The sequence below is a fragment of the Dufourea novaeangliae genome, unplaced genomic scaffold (genome assembly GCF_001272555.1).
Source record: "Dufourea novaeangliae isolate 0120121106 unplaced genomic scaffold, ASM127255v1 scaffold8, whole genome shotgun sequence".
Taxonomy (NCBI): Eukaryota; Metazoa; Arthropoda; class Insecta; order Hymenoptera; family Halictidae; genus Dufourea; species Dufourea novaeangliae.
Window position 1 is genome coordinate 10,448,774 of NW_015373923.1, and position 20,874 is coordinate 10,469,647.

Genomic DNA, 20,874 nt, shown 5'->3' on the forward strand with positions numbered 1-20,874 from the left:
ATAGATCGTAATCCATTGTGTGAGACATTCCGATATATGTTGTCTTTGCAATGCTCGATAGGAGTGATCAAATCAAATGTTTTATGAAGTTGGTCAGCGTGATTTTAGTACATAGACTGACATAGTGTCACACAACGTATTGACCCTCATATGTATCATGTAACGTGTCAGTGGTGAAGAATTAAATTAGGTTATCAATTATTCACTGTGGTTAATTGTCGTCGACAATTAACGAAAATCGTGGATGAATTTCAGTCTTGTTTATACGAGTGTTTTGCATACGTGGCAGCGTTCAGCACCAATCAGAAAACGGGAGTTTTGATAGGCGTGGCTTCGAACACGTATACTTGCCTCTACGTCCGGCCGCCATAATTCTTGAGAAGAAATCATCGTGTGTGAATTCTTGTCGTGATTCTCGGTAGTAGACAAACATAGTACGCTATTCGTTCTACATTCCTTGGCGGAGACGAACTACCGTAAATATTTCTCCCGAACGACGTAAGTATAGAAAACTCTCTGATTCCATTGATTTAATAGAATGTTAATTCAATACACATTATTTTGCCGGTTCTACCTATTCATGATTTTACGCCGATGAATTCAGCTCATCTCCGGCGATTGTGTCGATGATCCGATTGTCATCCATATGTCATTTTCACGCTGCTTTTTCTCTAAACTTTCACCCGTTGAATCACTTTACTGTAGTCCATTTTGCGCTGTTATTACGTACCAGTTCAGTGAATGTATTTACACGAATATTGTGTAAAATATCTTTTAATACTGTGAAATTTGTTAATAATATCTGTTTCAATGAATGAAAGTAAGTCAGGTAATACTCATAAGTAATGTAACATCTGGTGATAGTGTCCTTTGTGAAGGAAAAATTGATTTCAAAAATTGGAGTTACTTCAAATTTGTTGAGAACAAATTATGATAAGAATCGACTAATATATTAAATGATAAGGAATTTTATGTAATTCATTGGTTTATGAAGTTCTTATATGATTTTAATATGTTAGGTGTTGCTTCTGATGATCATTAGTTATAATGTATGATAATAAAGGTATTTAACATTTACAGGTAGACGTTAGAAAAATGGATGTCCAGACAGGATTGGTGTACATAGCAGTGGTAGTTATTTCAGCAGCAGTTATTGTTTTAGTATCAATGTTTGGTATAAAAGAAAAGTCTTATGAAGAGGCAATTGCTGAACAGAGGAAACTACCTGATGATCTTTTATTGAGTAAGTAAAAATGTATCATTTAATTCTCTTATAAAATATTTGTCTAAAAGATATATTTCCCATTCTATATTCAATGTATTTTTTGCTAAGAAAATTAATTTTCAATTCTAATGTTAAACTAATAAATGAACAAATCTACATTTCATAATTGTTTATGTTAAGATTTTTTTACTGGTTGTAGATAAAAAAGATAAAGGTAAAGAGAAAAAGCACAAGAATAAGGGAGGGAAAAAAGTAAAAGAGAAGAAAGAAGAAAAGGAGGAAAGAGATGATAAAGAGGAAAAGCCAGAACATGTTCAATTTGACGAAAATCCTCATATATTGCCCTTAGAACCACTACTACGGGTAAGTACACTCGTTATATTTATAATTTTATATATAATATATAATCTGTACAAATAGTTCCCCTAAAGAATTACCTTGAATTTTTTCTTTAATTATGCACCACCCAAAAATGATTTAATGATGTTTTAACTTATCTAATTGTAATTAAAATTAAATGTACAATTGTATTTCAAATAAAACATTATATTATTCCATGAGCTGGAGTAACAGCAAAAACAAATTATGAATTATTAACGAAAAATAGAAAAGGCAATTCATAAAAGAAAAAACATTTAAAATGGTGGTAATTGTTTCCTACAATAATTGTTAAGATTTAAAAAATTATATTACTTTATTCTAATTAAAGTGCAATTACTTAGGATTAAACAATTAGGAACAAACATTACCCTTTTTATTTTGGAAATGTTTACTGCATGTTCAGTATTGTATGTTAAATCACTATATAAAAATTAAAACACACACAGGCTTTTTTAATCTTATGTTTTCATACATTTCATGCATGAAATATAGTATGCTCACATATTGTATGTCATACTTGTGTATCATTTAAGGTCTTTCTATTCATGAGGTATCACATTACTCACTGGGAGTTACCTGCTTAAAAGACCTATTGTAATATGTTAATATAACTCTTTAATAACATATAACATGACCTCGCCATACATAGTTAATGTATCATTTTGGTGTAAACTAATGTGGTTAGTTTATTTAAAATAGTACTTGTGTCCAATTTTTGGATTTTTAAATAAATAATAAAGCTTTGTTTTTGTCCTCTGCTAATAATTGTGGTATAATCATTAAGTATTACTTTTATTTAAAACTGTTATGTTTCTTTAAAAAAATTTAAGTTAATACAATATAACTGCGCACTCCTATATCAATGTAAGATCCTAATTAATGTTTTCCCTTATTAAATCTGCAAAAGTTGCATAAAGTTGTACTACGTTAAGTTTTGTGAGCATTATATTTAAATGGACACTTGAATTTTATAAAAATTTGTTCTTAAGGAATTCTATGATATATATATATATATATATGTACACACATACTAGAAGTTGCATACTTTTGTTATTTGGTGATCTTCAATTGCCATATATATGTTATATTAATGTATCTTTTATTACTTTTTTATATGTATTTATATAACAACAGTTTATTGTTTTAAATTGTACAATTTAATAATCTGTTAAATGTATTGACACAGTTAACGTCATGCCCTGGTGAGTTCATTAAAAATATAATTTTATGATATTAAATGCAGATTTTAGAATATTTATGATAAAAAATTGAATGCCTTCTATGTAACCTTACTAAATATTTTATGAATGTAAAAAGATGAGAAAATTGAGTAATTGTTAAATAATATAAAAATAAGCCTGTTTTTTGTGTATGAACCATTGATAAACACTTTTAGAAGCTCAAGATTAATTTCTATAAATAACTGTACCACATGTTATGATATTATCCTACATTTACTTCTACTTTATCATTTAGATTACAACTAACTGCAGCAATAAAATGTTGTAATATTTAATTTAGTTGGGCAATACTTAAAAACTTGATTCCATTTTTAAAATATTTTATCATATATGTGTATTTATTGTAAAAAATTTAACGAAAACTAAAAATTTTATTTTTAGAAATTATTGTATAAAAGTTCAATATTAATAGGAACTGAAAAATATATTTTGTTTGCTGAATACAATGGCTTTGTCAATTTCAGGTATTTATGTTTGCCAAGAGGTCAAAATAAATACAATTTTAAGGTGAAAAGTAAATAAGTTATATTCGTATATATACCGAATGAAAAATTTTAATCGTTATTGTTTTTCTCTATTTGGGATTATCGGAAATTGTAGTTTTTTTTACTATTAATATTTATACATTCCGAAGTAAATTTTAATAATTTTATACGTCCATTTCAATATAATGTAAAGTCACAAATGCATCGCTGTAAATGTGAAATGTCCTTTTTCTTTGTTTTTATTTCGTTCAACATATGGGAAACATTTAATATGTACATTGGAATCATAGGAGGGTAGCAAAGGAAGTAAGAAGAAAGGCAAGTCTGAAAAGGTAAAGTCAATTCTTGTAAATAAAGACGAGCCATTGGTTATTGTGACTGAATTAAGTTCTTCACAACCCCCCTCGGAAGAGGCTAATCATTTTGAACTCATTCAACCAAAGGACGACCTCGAACTCATACGGAGTCATAGTGTGAGTGATTTGCTTTTGGTAGAACATTTTACCTTGTCTGCATTTCATTCACTTTTCATATTTGCATAATCTGCTATTTGTGTAACACAGAAATTACAACTCAGAGTAGTGTTAACGCTTCTTTAATTCTATTAAGGCATTTCTTAACCGTTTCAGAATTCACGGATGAGATATCTCGCGAATTGATTTTTACCCATCCAATTGTTTGCAGAAGATATCCCACGTCTCTTTTCATTGCATTATTTAACAGTGCTACATGTCAGATATTTCGTGACTATGTATTATTAATAAAAGAAGAAGAAGAAAGTATATACTTTTTTTTAAAAGAAAAAAATGTGTTTTTTTGTTCTTTTATGTAAAACACTTCACAATATGGTGCTATACATAGTGCTACATTACAATACCGACAGAAATACCTTCATTCTTTATGTTCCTCGTTTTTTTTTGTATACTGCACAATATTCTGTTGAATGTGAATTATTTTTGTGGGAAATGGTTGTTAAATAAATAATGTCGAATCGCGAGATATCTCGTCTGCGGATGCGAAAGATATAAATTTATATATGCTTTAAAGCTTTAAACTAATAAATACTCTAACTCGTTAAAATAAATAGGGAGTTTGAAGCTTATATTGTCATCGTATATTTTGGTTTTCTTTTCTAATTGTGTGAGTTTTGTGTAAAGGTATGTACTGTTTTATAATTTTTTTTTGGTTTTATTTTGTACGCTTATATCGTGTGTAATACTTTGTTTAATTTTATTAACATCTGAATTAATATAAAATTTATTGTTGTGTATATTTGTTTATAACAAATATCTATCTGAGGTCTAAAACACATTTCTTTATTTTTTTCCTGAACAGAAAGAAAATTTACACCAAATCAGTCAGTCTGAACCAGTTGTAAATAAGTCTCCAAAGGAGACTCCAACAAAGGCAAAGAAAAATGTGAAAGACTCTGTGAAAAAGAAGGATGAAAATGTTAAGGAAGAGAAGAAGGAAGAAAAGAAAGAAACAGCTGTAAATGTTAATGCTCAACCAATTATCAATAAAGATTCTCCAAAAGAAATAAAAGAACAGAAAGAAACCCCTGTTAAAGATACAAAAGAAACAGTGAAGGAAACTACACCAGCTGTTCAACCATCAAATAAAGAATCTAAAAAGGCAAAGAAGAAGAATGATATCTTGGCTCAAATTGGTAAGTGATTTCATTAATTTTTTACATTTAATTAACTGCATTTCCTTAATAAGTACTTAGATTTTCCTTAAAAGATTTTAAAAAATTTTAATGCTTGTATTATAGTATGATAAATATTGTATTGAACATATGTTATAAAAATAATTGAAAACAAACTGAATTTAGATACCTAAAAAATTTAAATGTATGTAATATTTTATAGCATCATTTAAAAAAATCAGTTGAATATGTTTTACAAAGAATCTGTCTTATGTGCATCAAAGCAGATTCTTCAGTGCTTTGGAATGTGGCTGAGGTAGGATCAGTTCCCCTTCCATCTTCACAGGTCAATGTCCGTACAGTCAAGGTTATTCCCTTATAAGGATGACCATTAGATACTTGTGTATGATTTGGAAAATAACGAACTTTTCTTAATACAAGTTTCCTTTGTTAACAAATCTTTCAGTTTGGCCATAATTAAAATAATAAATAAAAACATGCAATAAAAGAATACTGTTATGATATTAATATTCCATAAACTTTTTATTATGAAACGATTTTTAATATTATATTTATTGTTGTGTATAGAAACGTTATTAATTTGAAATAATATTTGTTATTTCAGGTGGAGACAAAGATGCTGTTAATGTGTCCCTTTTGATGCCTTTAGTTCAAAAAGCAGAGCTTAGCCGTTCTGAAATACAAATTTTAATTGATCAACTTTTAAATAAACAGCTAGATAATCCGTCAGAACATTCGGAATGGACAGAAGGTCGTGCAGATCCTGTCATTAAATTAAAAAAACAATTGGCAGAAAAAGAGAAGGCCTTTGCAGATGAACACGAAGCTAATATTGCTTTCCAAAATAAACTGAAGGAATTGCGAGCTGAACTTAATTCTGAAAGGTCTAGATTGTCAGCTAACGTACGACAGCTAGAAGAAGCATTAAATGCTAAGGTTACAGAAACCCAGACGTTACATACCCGTATGCAACACATTTTAGAAAGTCATGCCGCTGAAAAACAAGGATTCACTCGACAGATTGAACAATTGCAAACTAAAGTAAATGAAAACGCTGCGATTATTCATAAGATGCAAGAAGATCAGGGACAAACTCAAGGCCATCTGCAACAAGAACTGATAGCACAGCGGAAACAAATGGAAGTTCAGTTCGCACAAATGCGTGAAAATGAAAATTCATTGAAAACACAATTAGCCCAGAAGCATGTAGAAGTACAGGAATTGCAAAGTGAATTACAAGCAACTTGCGAGAGTAGCACTGCAGAGATAGAAATGTTACAGCAACAATTAGGACTTATGCAAGGACAATTGATGCATTCAGAAGGACAGTTACAGCATTTCAAAGAAGCTGGCGATAGGTTGCAAGATGTTGCTAGACAACTTGAGGTAAGAAAAAGATACAATGCATATCATTTGCTAGTGCATAGTAACTATACTTTCTACATCATTTAAATATATTGATTTATTTATCTAGGAGTCTCATCGTGCCCATGCTGACTTGGATCACAGATTAAAAAGTGCTCATCGTCATGAACAAGACCTTCAAAAACAAGTAAACTCGTTACAGACAGAATTAAATGCTGCAAAAACAGAGGCTAATGATGCTTCTACATTGAAAGCTGAATTAAATAAAGCTCAGTCGGAGTTAATGAAGATAAAATCCGAATTATCAGTCTCTATGAATGAAGCGAAATCTGAAGCAGCTGAAATTACAGCCCTTAAAATGACACTGGCAAATAAAGAAGAAGAGTTCAAGAAATCTCAAGACAAGCTTAACAATGTACTAGTTGAATTAAAACAGTCGACGGAAAATGTAGCACAGTTAGAGGCACAATTAGACACTGCACAAAAGAAATTGAATATGATGAATATCGACTTGGAAAAGGCAATAGAAAGTGTGAAGAAAGCCGAGGACGAAGTCACCGTCTATCGGAGTGACATGCAAAAATTGACAGAGGAACTGAAACAAACACAAGCCGAATTAGAAAATACTCGAGCAGAACTTACACCTGCAAATGCATCCGCTAATGAAATGAAAATATTGACAGTTGAATTAAATAGGTTACAAAACAATGAAAAGAAAGCAGGCGATACACAGTTACAGATTACACGATTGCAGGAAGAAAACGATAGACTTTCTACACAGGTATTATTTTTACAATACAACCAGAAATTTCAATTTCATTCATACAACATAGACATAATCGTTCTTTTCTAGCTCGGGAATCTCACGGAATTGCAAAAACAACTTAAACAATTGCAAGAAGAAAATGAGTCATTAGCATCCCAGTTGGCAGCAACTACTGAACGACCAGCTGCAGAAGGCCGAGAAAATGGAATCGATGACAATGTTCAAAAGAATGTGCAACTCGTAGAACATGCTAATCTGTATGTATATATATATATATGTACACAATTACAAATTTTATAATTTTGACATGCAGAATGCTGTGAGTGATTTTTTATTGTAAGGTTGGCCCAAAAGGAGAGTCAACTGAACGCCTTAAAGATAGAATTAACTCATAAAGAAGCAGAACTCACTCAATTAAATGCTCAAGTTGATGCATTACGAAGTGATGTAAATAGTCAACGTAGTCTTGCTGCACGTTTAAACGATGACTTAGAAGCACAAAGATCTAAAAATAATGTAAGTTACAACGTATGTACAAACAGGTGGCTAAGAATCCGTTTAGTCCAATGTACAGTGTACATGCAATTTTCGTGAAAGAGATCTGTCCATATATTTACAAAATTAATTATGTAATTGCTTCCATCACTTTGCCAAATTATTTTTATATTTTAACTTTAAAAAACAATTAGTATCTAAGTATTTTTGATTCGTTTATGCGTAAAGTACTAGCTATCAGGCTATAATACACTGATCATTTTTTTATGGTTGGAACAGGAGTTGCGTGTTAAAAACTGGAAAGTGATGGAAGCTCTTTCTGCTGCCGAGTCGCGTACTAAATCTAATAATGGGAAAAACTTTGATGTAAGTCCCCATTTTTATTTACTTCAGTTTATTTCCAAATTTAATCCTAAATTATTTTTCTTTCTCGTTATCAACGCATCTACAGTAATACTAAGGTAACCAGATGTTTCACGTTGCAATGCGGGACATGCCCAAAAAAAAGTCAACAGTTTTGAGAACACTATTTACTTAGTTTTACTTAATTGTACGTCATTAAAATGTGGTGGATCTATTTTTTTTGTGTTTATTCATATAAAATTTACTAGCATGAAGTAGAGGAAACAGCAACTTTGTGCCACTGCGAAAATGTTAAAAAGGTTACATATCCAATCCAGGACACTTTCCGGGACAAACGACACAAATGTGGGACAGTCGTACCTAATCTGGGACGTCTGGTTACCTTATTAATACTCAATTGTTTTATAACCTGTAAACTGTATTTTAACCCAAATTTCATATATTAAAACGTATTTTACTCAATACAGTTGAGAAGATTTAAGAGCATATATATGTATATATATATATATTTTTTACTTGTTGTTAGGAGGTTACACAAAAAGTAAAAGTGGAACAAGAAGATTTAACAAAAGCTTTCTTACAAAGGATATTCCCAGAAATAAAAGTATCTGAAAAGTCACATGATCAATGGCTCAGAGTTTTTGAAGAAAAAGTGAACACAGTTTTGATTGAAATAAAGAAGAAAAATCTAGGTAACATGCATTCAGATTTGGAGAAACAAAATAAAAACTTACAAGACATGGTTACACATTATAAACAAATTATTGATGATACAGTAAGTATTTCATGCAGTTGCGATATCATTTCTCTTAACGTAGATCTGTGGTACATTTATTTGAAACACTTATAGGAAGGTATGCTTAATAAGCTTCAGAGTCATGTAGAGTCAGAAGAAACAAGATGGGAATCTCAACTTCGGCAAAAGGAAAATGAAGTTGTGAATCTCAGGCTTGAGGTAAATGAACTTATGAATAAATGATAGAAATAATGTGGTAAATTTCAAATATTACATAAAAGAATTAAGAAATACATTCAATAAATAAATAAGAAATTTCTTTACATGTATATAGTTACAAAACAAGGTAGCAGAGTTGGAAACCAGATTAAAGGATGATAACTCTTTTAAAGAACAAGCTAATGCTGATTTACTGACTCTTAGATCTACATCACAATCAGTTTCAACTGAAGGAAATACTCATGATTTAATAGCATTGGAAAAACTTCAAGAGGTATATACATTTTTATATAACTTCTAAACGAAATTATATTAAACAGAGAAATGTGAAGTCTGTATTATAATTTGTTTCTAAATTATCCTTACTATAGGAAAAATCGCGCTTATCGGAAGAACTTGAGTCAGAATGTCATAAAAGAGCAACGTTAGATACGGAAGTGACTAAGTTACGTTCTCTAGTTGCGCAACTTCAGCAAGAAGTATCACAGCTTAAGGTATAAAGTATATTCAAATATTATCAAAATGAATAAAATTAACAAATGCAATCAGAATACTGGGATACTATTGAGTAATAAATATTATTACACTTCTTTTTTATTTTAGAATGAAGTTAGCGGAGGTTGTAGCAGTTCGGAACAGTCAGTGTTAAATGGGCCACCAACTTCTGAGTGTTCTAATTCCGAGGTTAGTATATATTAAATTTAAACGTTTTACAAGTGTCCTAATTGATTTTTGTCCAGTGCCTTTTGTATAAAAATTCATAAAGCTTGTATTATAACTGTAACGATGAACGTTACGGCTATAATTCGAAATTGTGAGAACCTACGTAATACTGCAAAACATTGACAAGACATATGTAATAGTAATAATGAATTTCCGTAAATAATAACTAACAAACGAATGTTGTGTTTTGCCATTATTTCACTAAGTGTAACAATTGTATGGTCATAATTACATAATAGATATTATTTTGTAAAAGGCAGTTAAAACATTATAGTCATCCATATCTACAGTGTGGGACAAAATGATAGCACATCTAAAATAATGCCTTGTATTTTAAAATAAACACAAAATAACTTGCCTCTTATCCACCCTATATATTGTATGTATCTGTAAGATTACGTATACCAATAATTGTTTTTGTAGAATAACATTGAAATGTTTCCTACATGAAAACGTAAACACAAGGTACTACGCCCCGTACAAAATAATTGTAATATTTTCGCTCTCCAGTCGTAGTTGAGCCGCAGATTAGCACGAACAAGAACAGATTTAGTGTTTCAGTATTGTTTAGTACTCGAATACATAGAAAATTTAAATAATAGGTTGTGGAAAGTGCTTAAACCAGAGTGAAGTAATTGTGTTTCAAAGAAAGTAGTAAACATTATTACAAGCTTAATAAGCAATTGATTGTATTGTAAATACTTAGTTAATCTTCAATTAAAATACAAAAATAAATGATTATACGATGTGTGCTATCATTTTGTCCCACACTGTATATCATTAAAAAATGTTATTATTTCTTTTTTTAATTACTATGTGGAATGCGTGTAATGAGACATCATTGTACTTAATTGTCTTTTACAGAGTATTATATATATAATATAATATTAATACTTAATAAATTAATGAGGAATGCTAATAATAATAGTATGAAATATAGTTAAATTTTATTATATTTTATTTTAGTAATATTAGTCACAGAGAAGTATAAATATTTTTACTTTTGAATTCCATGTCCATTTATAATATTTATCAGTTTTAGAATACATGCAAATCTAGGTGTGGTATTATTGTTTACATGTTTTGCTTTAATTTCGTATGTAATGTTCCAGTTAATATTTAATAATACCATATTATTAATGTTGCAAGTTGCTTAGTAATACCACATTCAACACAAACCTGATAATTTGATGTGATTAGAAGTTGTCTATAAACATTTAATCATGTATCATATGAATGCTCTACACAGGGATTTGTTTGCCGATGTTTATTGGCAACGAAAGTTGCCATTCTATGGATATTTTTTAGATGGCTACGTATTTAGAAAAATAACAATTCAAAGCGTAAGGTTTTATATATGTATGAAACAAGATCGGTTTACTTATTTAAAAAGTTATAATGTATTATATTTATATGTATATACACTGAACATTTTTATTTAGTCAGTGATTTATTTATTATAAGCTGTAGGCATTACTTTTTGAGTTGTCATTCTTCTAAGCATGAAGAAATTTTATTAAACGTATATTGTTTCGACATACACTAAGAAAAACATGTGAATTGTTTTATTAATGTATAAGACGATAAAGTTTTTATCAAACGAATATGTATCAGCAAATTAATTGTTGTTCATAATTTGTTTTTTTTAAAACCATTTCTAAAACGACAATTTTGCAAATTTTTCCGTCGTTCAATTCTAAAAGTTTGACAAATTGTCGTTACTTAATGTAACATGTGAAGAGGTAAATAATAATATATCTGAAATGCAGCCACCGTTAGCAGCACAGACTCTGATAGCTGCATTAGAAAATACTCTTCTCAAGAATACAGAGCTCGCAAATTGTTCCATAACCAAGTCTGTAAATTTGGTTCAGTCTCAACGAGAAATTGACAACAGCCCCCTTTCAACAAAATACTCCTCCACATCTTGTCATACGACAGATAAAGACACACAGGCTTGCTGGAGTCCCTTGGTGAACCAGCAGCATAAAAAGCACAAGAAAAAAAGGAAGGTAAACTTCAAAGTTATGAAAGAAGGAAAAGATATTGCTGGCTCGATTACGATATAGGCGCACTTCAGTTAGTTATTCAAATGTGAGATATGTTTATTATGTTATTGGGGCTCAGTATTGCAATGAATGTTATTTTAATTAATAAAGAACGTGTATCTGTTGTTTGATAAGTCTTGTTATTACAAGAAATTAATTATTAGCTATTTTGTATAGTGTAATGTTCACCCTTCTAAAATTATATTCAATTATAGACGGGGCGTCCCAAAAAGATGGGACAATCCACGACATGCATATTCCTCATGTAAATACAAATCAAAAAGTCCTTTACCGTTTTCTAATCTGAAGTTCCATTTCTGAGATATTAGCAGTTAAACGAACTCCAATTATCTGAGTGTTGGCCACACGTACGCGCAGACACAGTCAAGAAGCAACAATAGGCCAGTGACCTAGGTCGTGCATTTCTTGACTGGACCTGTGCGTACGTGTGAGTTCGTATATCTGCTAATATCTTGGAAATGAAGCGTCAGATTACAAATCGGTGAAGGACTTTTCGATTTGTATTTGTACAAGGAATATGCAATGTTGCGGATTGTCCCATCTTTTTGAGACACCCTGTATATTCTTAAACGGTGTTCGGATATTAATTATTTTTGTTTAGAAGTTCTGGGTACAGTATATGTAAAGAGAACAATCACGATTCTTTGTGATAAGTTTGAGTCCCTATGTTATCATTTTGTTGCCACATTACCTAATATTATTTGAGTAGTCTGTATTTTGAAGCAGTATTTTGTGGTAGATCAATTGTGATATTTCAACTTAATTGCTATGTTACTTATTGTGACCATATTCATAAAAGCATTACGAACAATCATATTTAAAAGTGGCATGTAGTTATACTAAATGCTGATCGTTTTACATATATACGAATATGTTTTATTATTTTACATATATTTCTATACATAACTAGTTTATACATATACAAAGTATTCAGAATACTTTGCTAAAAAGTTATTTACACGCGCATTGTAATTATATATATACATATTACCTTTAAGTTGTTACTTTATGTAAGTGATAATTTTTAAATTGAAAGCTAACGTCAAAATGGCAATATTTTCAGGATTGATTATTTTGTTATGTTTATAGGTTGAATTAGTTTATACATTACAAAGAGATATGAAAGAGAGTGACATTTACAACGTTGAAAGACAGATCATTTGAAGGCTGTATGATAAAACTGTATTGTACTTATAGTATTTTACACACATATGTACCTACATGCTTTAATTATTTGTTATTTTTATTTTGGCAAACAAATGTTTGAGTAATGTATATATTGCAGGAACCATCTCATTTTATCCACATACGACCTCACCGATGCAAAAAAGAGAAACTTTGATGCAAACTAATAGCATACGTATCCCTTTGTCCCCAGTGTTTGTTTCATAGAAGAAAAGACACATTTACCATTATTTTTGAATACCAGTTGCTATTGAGACACAGCAGCAGTTCGTCATTATTCGTCGATAAATATGAAACTTAGCTTTGACGTACAAAATCTCATGCTACACCGATAAATAACGATTTTTATTGTTTTCATTGTTCTGACAGTCCACTAAGAAATCCATGGCAAAACGGCGCAGATTCGCAGGTATGCAAATCAAAACGTGAGATTCTGGAACTTTTCTGTTGAAAAGGTCGATAGTAGACTGCTATTAGCAGTTTATGTCAGGTCTTACTATGAAAATTTATTTTAAGACATTCATTTATGTTGCACACATTTTATGTAGCATTAAAAATGTTACATTCTTACTTTAATGAGCACTTTTTTATAATTTGCTTATAATTAGTAGTATTTTGTCAGCTGAAAAGTACGAAATATATAATTTACTTATTAAGTTTAATTAAAATAAAACAATAAAAGAAGGATCTCAAATTTAAAATTTCGTTTCGAACATGACAAAATCATACATTAGTAGCATTATTAGTTAAGTAACACTAAGTAGTATACTGATGTCTAATATAAAAACCATACAAAATTGAAACAATACATATAAGATGTTTAGGGTAAACAGTATAATATCTTGAAAACACATACTATTGTACATTCAAAAATTTTCCTGTAATATCTTTAAAATGTTTTTCAAAAACGAAACTTTAAGTGCAAAGTGTGTTAAGTCATTAAAATAGTCTTCATTTAGATATTTGTACATTATACTTCCATTTGTATCATAGTATTAATTAAACATTTCATATTAGCACGTTAGTATTTAGTTAAACATAACATAAACAGAATTTTAGTTATATCTAAATTTTATACCGCATTTGTATATATTTTACTTGAGAATATCTCCAATACCTTAGAGATATATCTATCCATAATTTTCTATTATTAGTTGTTATAAATTACAAGTTATTATAATGTGAGTGTCCCCCAAGATATGTTGCATAGTGTTTAGATCTTGTTAGCTTTATATTCTTATGCATCATCATAGTGCATTTTGAATGTCTTGCATCTTGACTGTCTCATCATGTATGCTAAGGGAGATCAATTTAAATGATTTCAGTTTAATTCCACCATTTCTTTCATATTGTAATATCAATTTCAATTTTAATAATTCAAATTCATGTTGTAAGGTGTTGTCTATGTCAGCACAAAATACAATAATGCATTGTGTAATGTCTCAATGCATTATTCTTATCTTATGCAATAATGATTACATAATTTGAGTGTACGTTTCATAACATGTGGACAGTAAAGAAGCTAAATTAATTGCCTAATGTTGTTTATTCACGTACAGATAGTGCCGTATTCCTTATATTGATATAGAGACATTTGTACAAAAATCAACAAAGCACGTAACATTCGCTGTGCAGAAATGAGTGATACGGAGACAATGGGTATTGAACAACATGCATAGCTACATGTGGATCAGTTTTTATAAACACAAACACTGGGGTAAAGGGCACACCATGAACGAACTTTATGTTTGCTCTTAAATCAATTACATGATTTTTCATCAATAGTTCTGAATCATTATTGTTTCATCCTTTTTATTTTTCATACATTTGCATCGCTTTTATGTATTTTAATTAATTTTTTTACAGATAGTACATGCATTGTTGGATATAACATAGTATATTGTTTTACCTGCTACAATACATTTAGTAAGCTATACATATGCTCATATAACAAACTGTACTTCTTGTTATTCTGCTATATCGTTAAGTTTATGCTGTTTGAAAATTTGCAGTCCTTTTTTTTGTTTAATTTGTAGTTACACGTGAAAGTATAAAAAGTATTGTAATTTGTGTGAATAGAACCATGCCAAATTTCCTTTAGAACCGAAACAGCATAAATATTTTATATTATGTGCTTCCCAATACATTCGTTTATACATTATTTTGCTTGTGGTAATGTACCTGTATTTATGTTATCTTCATACGTGTAATTATATTTTGTTAATTAACAACAAATTTTTAATATTGCTTTTTATATTTGGTGATGGATTTTATATAAAATCATTTTAATATTGTGTGCTCATTTATCAATCGTTTATTCTATGTTTTAAATGTATTTTTACACGATTTACTTCTCTTTGATATATACTTGGACAAAATTTTTGTTCAGAACATAAATAAGCATGCAAAAAACTAGATGCATACTTGAAATTTATCTCTCCAACAGATACATCCCAAATTAATTTCTTTTACAAGGTGATTGTTCAATTTAACAAATATTACCAAATAGTGCTGCGGGAATTAACTATTAGTTCAGAGAAATAAAGTCTGTACATCGTATTTGTTGGAATAAATGTGGATGAATAAAAAATTTTATTTCTTTTTATGCAGCTTCTTTCTGAAAGATCAGGCACAATAATAAATTTGATTAATACATTTTTCAGGGTGGTTCAAGAAAAAAATAACTTCAAAGAACAAACTACGCTAACGAAGCGCGAAGCCAGATGATTCAAAAAGGAAATCCAAGTGAAATCGCATATGCCCCCCACGCTCTATAAGACATAAATGGTAAACTTTGCTACTGAGAAGACTAATATAATGATAAAAATATTATGAATAATGTTTCTTATAAAAAGAATATCATATTTTACTATGTGGAAAAAGTATAAATAATGAAACCTTGTAGTTACAAAACTGAGAAATATTGATTCTGGTGTTTGTCATGGTTACATAATTGAGTAGGCAGATAAGCATGCATTAAGAATTATTGAAATTGTAAATTGCAATATAACAATTTTTATTGTTTAAATATTAATTTTGTTTTATAAGATAAAACGCTCACATGCTTATAACTATTTTTAGCGCCTTCGTAGTGTTTTTATTTAAGAATCATTAATATATCAAATCATTGATATAGTGAAATACATGTACATTAAAGAAAATCACGATACTCAAACTATGAATGGCTGAATATGCACTTTTGTGTAATTGTTTTTTAAATGAGTAGCAAACACCAGATTTTTAGACGATTTTCATATTGTTAAAGCATTTGTATACAAAGCTGAAATCGTTGATGAATTTATGTGCAATAAATAAGCATGATCGTGTGATCACCTGTATAAAAAAGAAATATTGTGGTGTTCAATAGGTGGCTTTTAAAGGCAACTTTAAATTTACAAATAATTATTATCCTTATAAAATCACGAGAAAGACTAATCATGCACAATTATAGCAAAGACATAACAGAATCTGTTCGGAAACATATTTGGACAGGTAAATTAAGATACTGTAAATTATATATAATTGGGCACTTCAAAGAGCGTTTATTAAACTTTTTATGTTAGTTTGTTTTTGAATCAGTTATAATTTTTATTATAATCATGCATTACGAAATATCAACCCAGATAATTCAAAATACTCTATAATATATTAAATATTTGTTTTGTAAATTATAATTGTTTCGTTTATTTTATAAAGCCGCGTATGTTTAGTTACACACCGTACTTATTTGTACTTTCTATTTAGAAAAATAGAAATAGTTAATAAAATGTTTGTTTTATTTGACGTTGAATAATATGCGAGTTTAAATAGTAACTTGTAAGTACAATCAATTATAATTTATTTAATCACATTTTTAGAATCAAACAATATCACTGATATTTACAACTTTTATACATTTACTTTTGTTTTTCTTTGGCAATATAATAAATGAAGAAATAATTATACAAACATGTTTAGAGTGTATATTTTTATTCATGTTAAATTAATGGGATTTTTTTCAGCAGGTACAATGAGAATGTCACTTGTGAAATAATTGATGAACTCAATACAAAGTATTCGTATTTTTATGTAATAACTGGAATATAAATAAAAGAAATATACAAATAAGAATGATAGAAATTTTATAATTTCTATATAACCAGATTATAATAATAATAATAATCTGATCTTCTCTTAATATACATTTCAAGTAATGTATTATTAAAGAATTATCAATTTTATATTTTCTGCCGTGATTAAGATTTAGATGTATTTATGTCACATTTTATCCAAATCAAGACTTTAATTGTTTTGCATTTAAAGTACATACTTAATAAAAGTATACATGGTGTTTGGCTACTGGTGTTAGAAATGTTAAGGAGTGATTCCACATGTCAAAATAAACCGAAAATTAAGAATGACGACATTGTGTTGGAAGTTGCAGTTTCAAGTTATGAACATTTAAAAATTCGTGCTAGAAACGCCTAAAATCAAGCGATGTACGTACAAGCGGTAAGCGTAAGCCACAGCAGTCACGGCGTAGGCTAAAAAAAGTAATGTGTAACATCTTCACTCGAGCCTGGACTATCTTACGACACTTCATAAAAAAAGCATACCTGAATTGTTAGATGACATTAAATCTGGTCACTTGTTCAAATCCACAAGAGAGACAACAACAATACACACACACACGCGCGCACGCACGCACACACACACACACACACACACACACACACACACACAGAATGTACAATAAATAAACTGACTTAAATGAAATTGAAATTAAAAATTAAATTAATACTATAACAAACAGATATTCTTTTTTGAAGGCTATTTCCCGGCGACTAGATGAATTTGCGTTGATGATTGCTACCGAACTAAGGAAACGTTATTCGAATCGACACAAAGGACAGAAAAGTAATAAAAATGTGTAAACAGTGAGTGGAATTAGCACACCAAAGGTGTTTGCTAGCAAGAATAACACCTTAAGGACGGAGTGATGACGGGCTGGTCGAGCCATAGAAAACAGCAGGAAGTATGACACAGTCCACATATCCATCTTGTTCTTTGTTAATTAAGAGCGTATTTTTTTCATAGGTGACACCTGTATATGCGCCGTGACTATCGTGCTCTACGCTTACCGCTTGTATGAAGGATGCCTGATCTCAGGTGTTTCTGACCCTAATTTTTGATTGCTTGTGAATGTGAAGCCTCCAACACAATTTCGTCATTCTTGATTTTCATTTTACTTTGACAGATAGAATCACCCATTAATGTTTCTGAGATCAGTGGGCGAACACCCTGTATACAGTGTAAACACAATTATTTTTCTTTCCTTGAATGTTTTAAAATGCAACGAATACTCTTATGAATATACGAAGCGTTTTTTTCTTACAAAAATATGTGTTCATTGCAGCGATATCACAGGTTACAAAAATCTCTTAACATTGTTTTTGTTTATGATGATAATTGTTGAATATTTTATCATTTTGTTAATTCAACATTGTTTGTAGAAATCCTAGAATATAACTACCCAAATCTTCGTCTTGATTTGTCCATGACACATACACACTTTTTTGGTCATCCTCATCACCTTCCACTTTCACTAAAACGGATTCAACAGATATTGATCCATCTGTTAACTGAACTGTCCAACCTGATAATCTTTCTTTCAAGGGTTGTAATAATTTTAAAGTCGTTGAATGTGCTGGACCAGGGTCTCTTACTTGCACAGTAGACGTAAATCGTACTACATGTTTCATTATACCAGCTGCTTTCGTTACCTTTTATGAAAGAATAATGTTATTAGCAACTTTCACGTGTATCTAGAATAAAATATAGTTACCTCATCTACATCTACTAGACACGCTCCATCTTCACGTAACATTAAGACACTGTGAAGTAATCTTCGTCTTTTAGGATCTGGAGGCAAAGCTGAATATCTTTTTGCTTCGGCTTTTAATAACGCTAAGGAAGCATCGACCGGAACTTTAGAAACAGTCGTTATAACACAAGTTTCTCCGTTTGCAGGATTGTAACAATTGATTCCAAATTCTTGTTTAATTTTCTCTTTTAAGAATTCCATTTTAGCAAATTCTCCATGTACTAGCATAACGTTTTTAGGGTCACAGTATTGTATCAATTGCATAATACCTTTTGCATCAGCATGTGCAGAGAAAGACATGTATTCTACAGACATTTTGATTTCGACTATCTGTCGATTTTCAAACTCAATTCTTCTAGAACCATTCAAAACTTTGTGCCCAACGGTTCCTTGTACACAGAAGCCAGGCATGATAACCATGTTTGCTTCATTTGGTGCCCACTTCTTAAAAATTTGTAAAGATAGTCCAGCATGTAACATTCCTGGAGTAGCAAATACGACCATAGCTCCAGGGTTATCAATGTATGCTTTATCAAATGGTTTTATATGCTTAAAGTCAAACATATTTCTTTGTACAAAAGTTTTTTTAATTTTCTGATTAGTCCATGTGATGAACATTTTGTAATAATTATTTGCTTTCTCAGTTAATCCTAGAGCAAAATATACAGGGACTTTTAAATTCATTCTTTCCCAATAGGTTTCTAATAATATACAAAGTTCTTGTGCACGTCCAAGAGCAAATACAGGAATTAATACTTTTCCTCCTCTATCTATACATTCATGAACCTACAAGAAAAATTTTGTGAATTTCAGAGAAAACTTGATAGATACATACAATTAATTAACAAAGCATACTTTTTTTAAAAAATCTCGTTCTCTGCATCTCTTAGAGTCTCTGATGGTTGTTGCATATGTTGATTCTGATATTAGTAAATCTGGCCTGCATTTGTCTATCCAGGCAGCACCTAAATGTCTATCAGGAGTCATGTTGTAATCTCCAGTATATACAATTGTTTGAGAGCCAACACGAACCCAGAACATTGCAGCACCAAGTACATGTCCTGCATAATATGCTTTTATTTCTAATTCCGAGTCAACCATTACAGACTGATGTAATGTAACAGCAATTACTTTCTTCATACAATCCTTTATCATTTGTGATGTAAAGAAATTACTTTCCCCTTTACGCTCTACAGCAACTTTTCTCATATCTTCAAGTAAGATAGGAGCAATGGCTTTTGTTGGATGAGTCATATAAATTGGTCCAGTATAACCTACCTGTAAACAAAATGGTGCAATAAATTTTGGGTAACACATACATAGTTTATACACATAATTTATATTTACTATATTACCATTTCTGTAAAATATGGTAGAGCACCACAATGATCTAAATGAAAGTGTGAAATGATGACGCAATCAACATAATTAGTTGCTGGACCTTCTGGGACTATATATGAAAAATCTGGAAATCGTCTTTCATCATTGAATCCCATATGCATACCACAATCTAACATAATATTCTTCCCACCCATGGATACAAGGATGCAGCTTCTTCCAACATCTTGGCCAGCTCCCAAAGGGGTGATTTTGATATCCGGCATTTTTTTAAATAAGGATAATCACTTTGTTCCCTAGAGTAAGAAGTTAATGTAATAATATCCTCTATAATGTTCGAAATTAATTTTGGAGGAATACAGAAATACTAATTTGCAAGTTACAACTGAAAATACGATAAGCTGATTGTAAGCACAATAAGTTAACCTTCACGGTGAAATGTTTTATATATATACACATATAATATATATACATATAACTTCATTAGCGAACTTAAATATGTTTAACTCATATATGACAAAGAGCACTTAGTACACGAATACTCGTTAACGATCCTGCATTTTATTCTCAGTTTTCTGTTATCGAAGGTAGGTAGAATCGACTTGCCAGTTTTGCTTGCACCATGTCATTATATGTATATAGTCTATCTTTCAGTGTTCAACAGTAAACATAACCTTCTCTTATGATACCATATAAAGGTGTATTCAAAATTGCATAAAAAATAAATTTTGAATTTCAGAAAAAAATTTTC

At 30.2% G+C, this 20,874-nt stretch overlaps 2 protein-coding genes across 2 annotated transcripts; one reads left to right on the plus strand and one right to left on the minus strand.

Moving 5' to 3' along the window:
* Window positions 1-149: 149 nt before the first annotated feature.
* LOC107194666 (putative leucine-rich repeat-containing protein DDB_G0290503) lies at window positions 150-15,724 on the plus strand. The gene is made up of 17 exons (XM_015584316.1): window positions 150-498; window positions 1,081-1,243; window positions 1,425-1,588; window positions 3,623-3,805; window positions 4,668-5,001; window positions 5,606-6,387; window positions 6,476-7,147; window positions 7,220-7,389; window positions 7,474-7,648; window positions 8,517-8,765; window positions 8,841-8,945; window positions 9,061-9,219; window positions 9,317-9,439; window positions 9,549-9,629; window positions 11,438-11,680; window positions 13,292-13,331; window positions 15,586-15,724. The coding sequence occupies exons 2-17, from the start codon at window positions 1,096-1,098 to the stop codon at window positions 15,627-15,629; spliced, it is 3,672 nt and encodes a 1,223-aa protein (XP_015439802.1). The 5' UTR covers window positions 150-498; window positions 1,081-1,095; the 3' UTR covers window positions 15,630-15,724.
* Window positions 15,725-18,393: 2,669 nt separating this feature from the next.
* Window positions 18,394-20,389, minus strand: LOC107194812 (integrator complex subunit 11). Its single transcript, XM_015584515.1, has 4 exons — window positions 20,141-20,389; window positions 19,641-20,063; window positions 18,747-19,571; window positions 18,394-18,684 (listed from the first exon to the last, which is right to left on the minus strand). Exons 1-4 carry the CDS (start codon window positions 20,387-20,389, stop codon window positions 18,394-18,396), a joined length of 1,788 nt encoding a protein of 595 aa, XP_015440001.1.
* Between the last annotated feature and the right edge of the window lie 485 nt (window positions 20,390-20,874).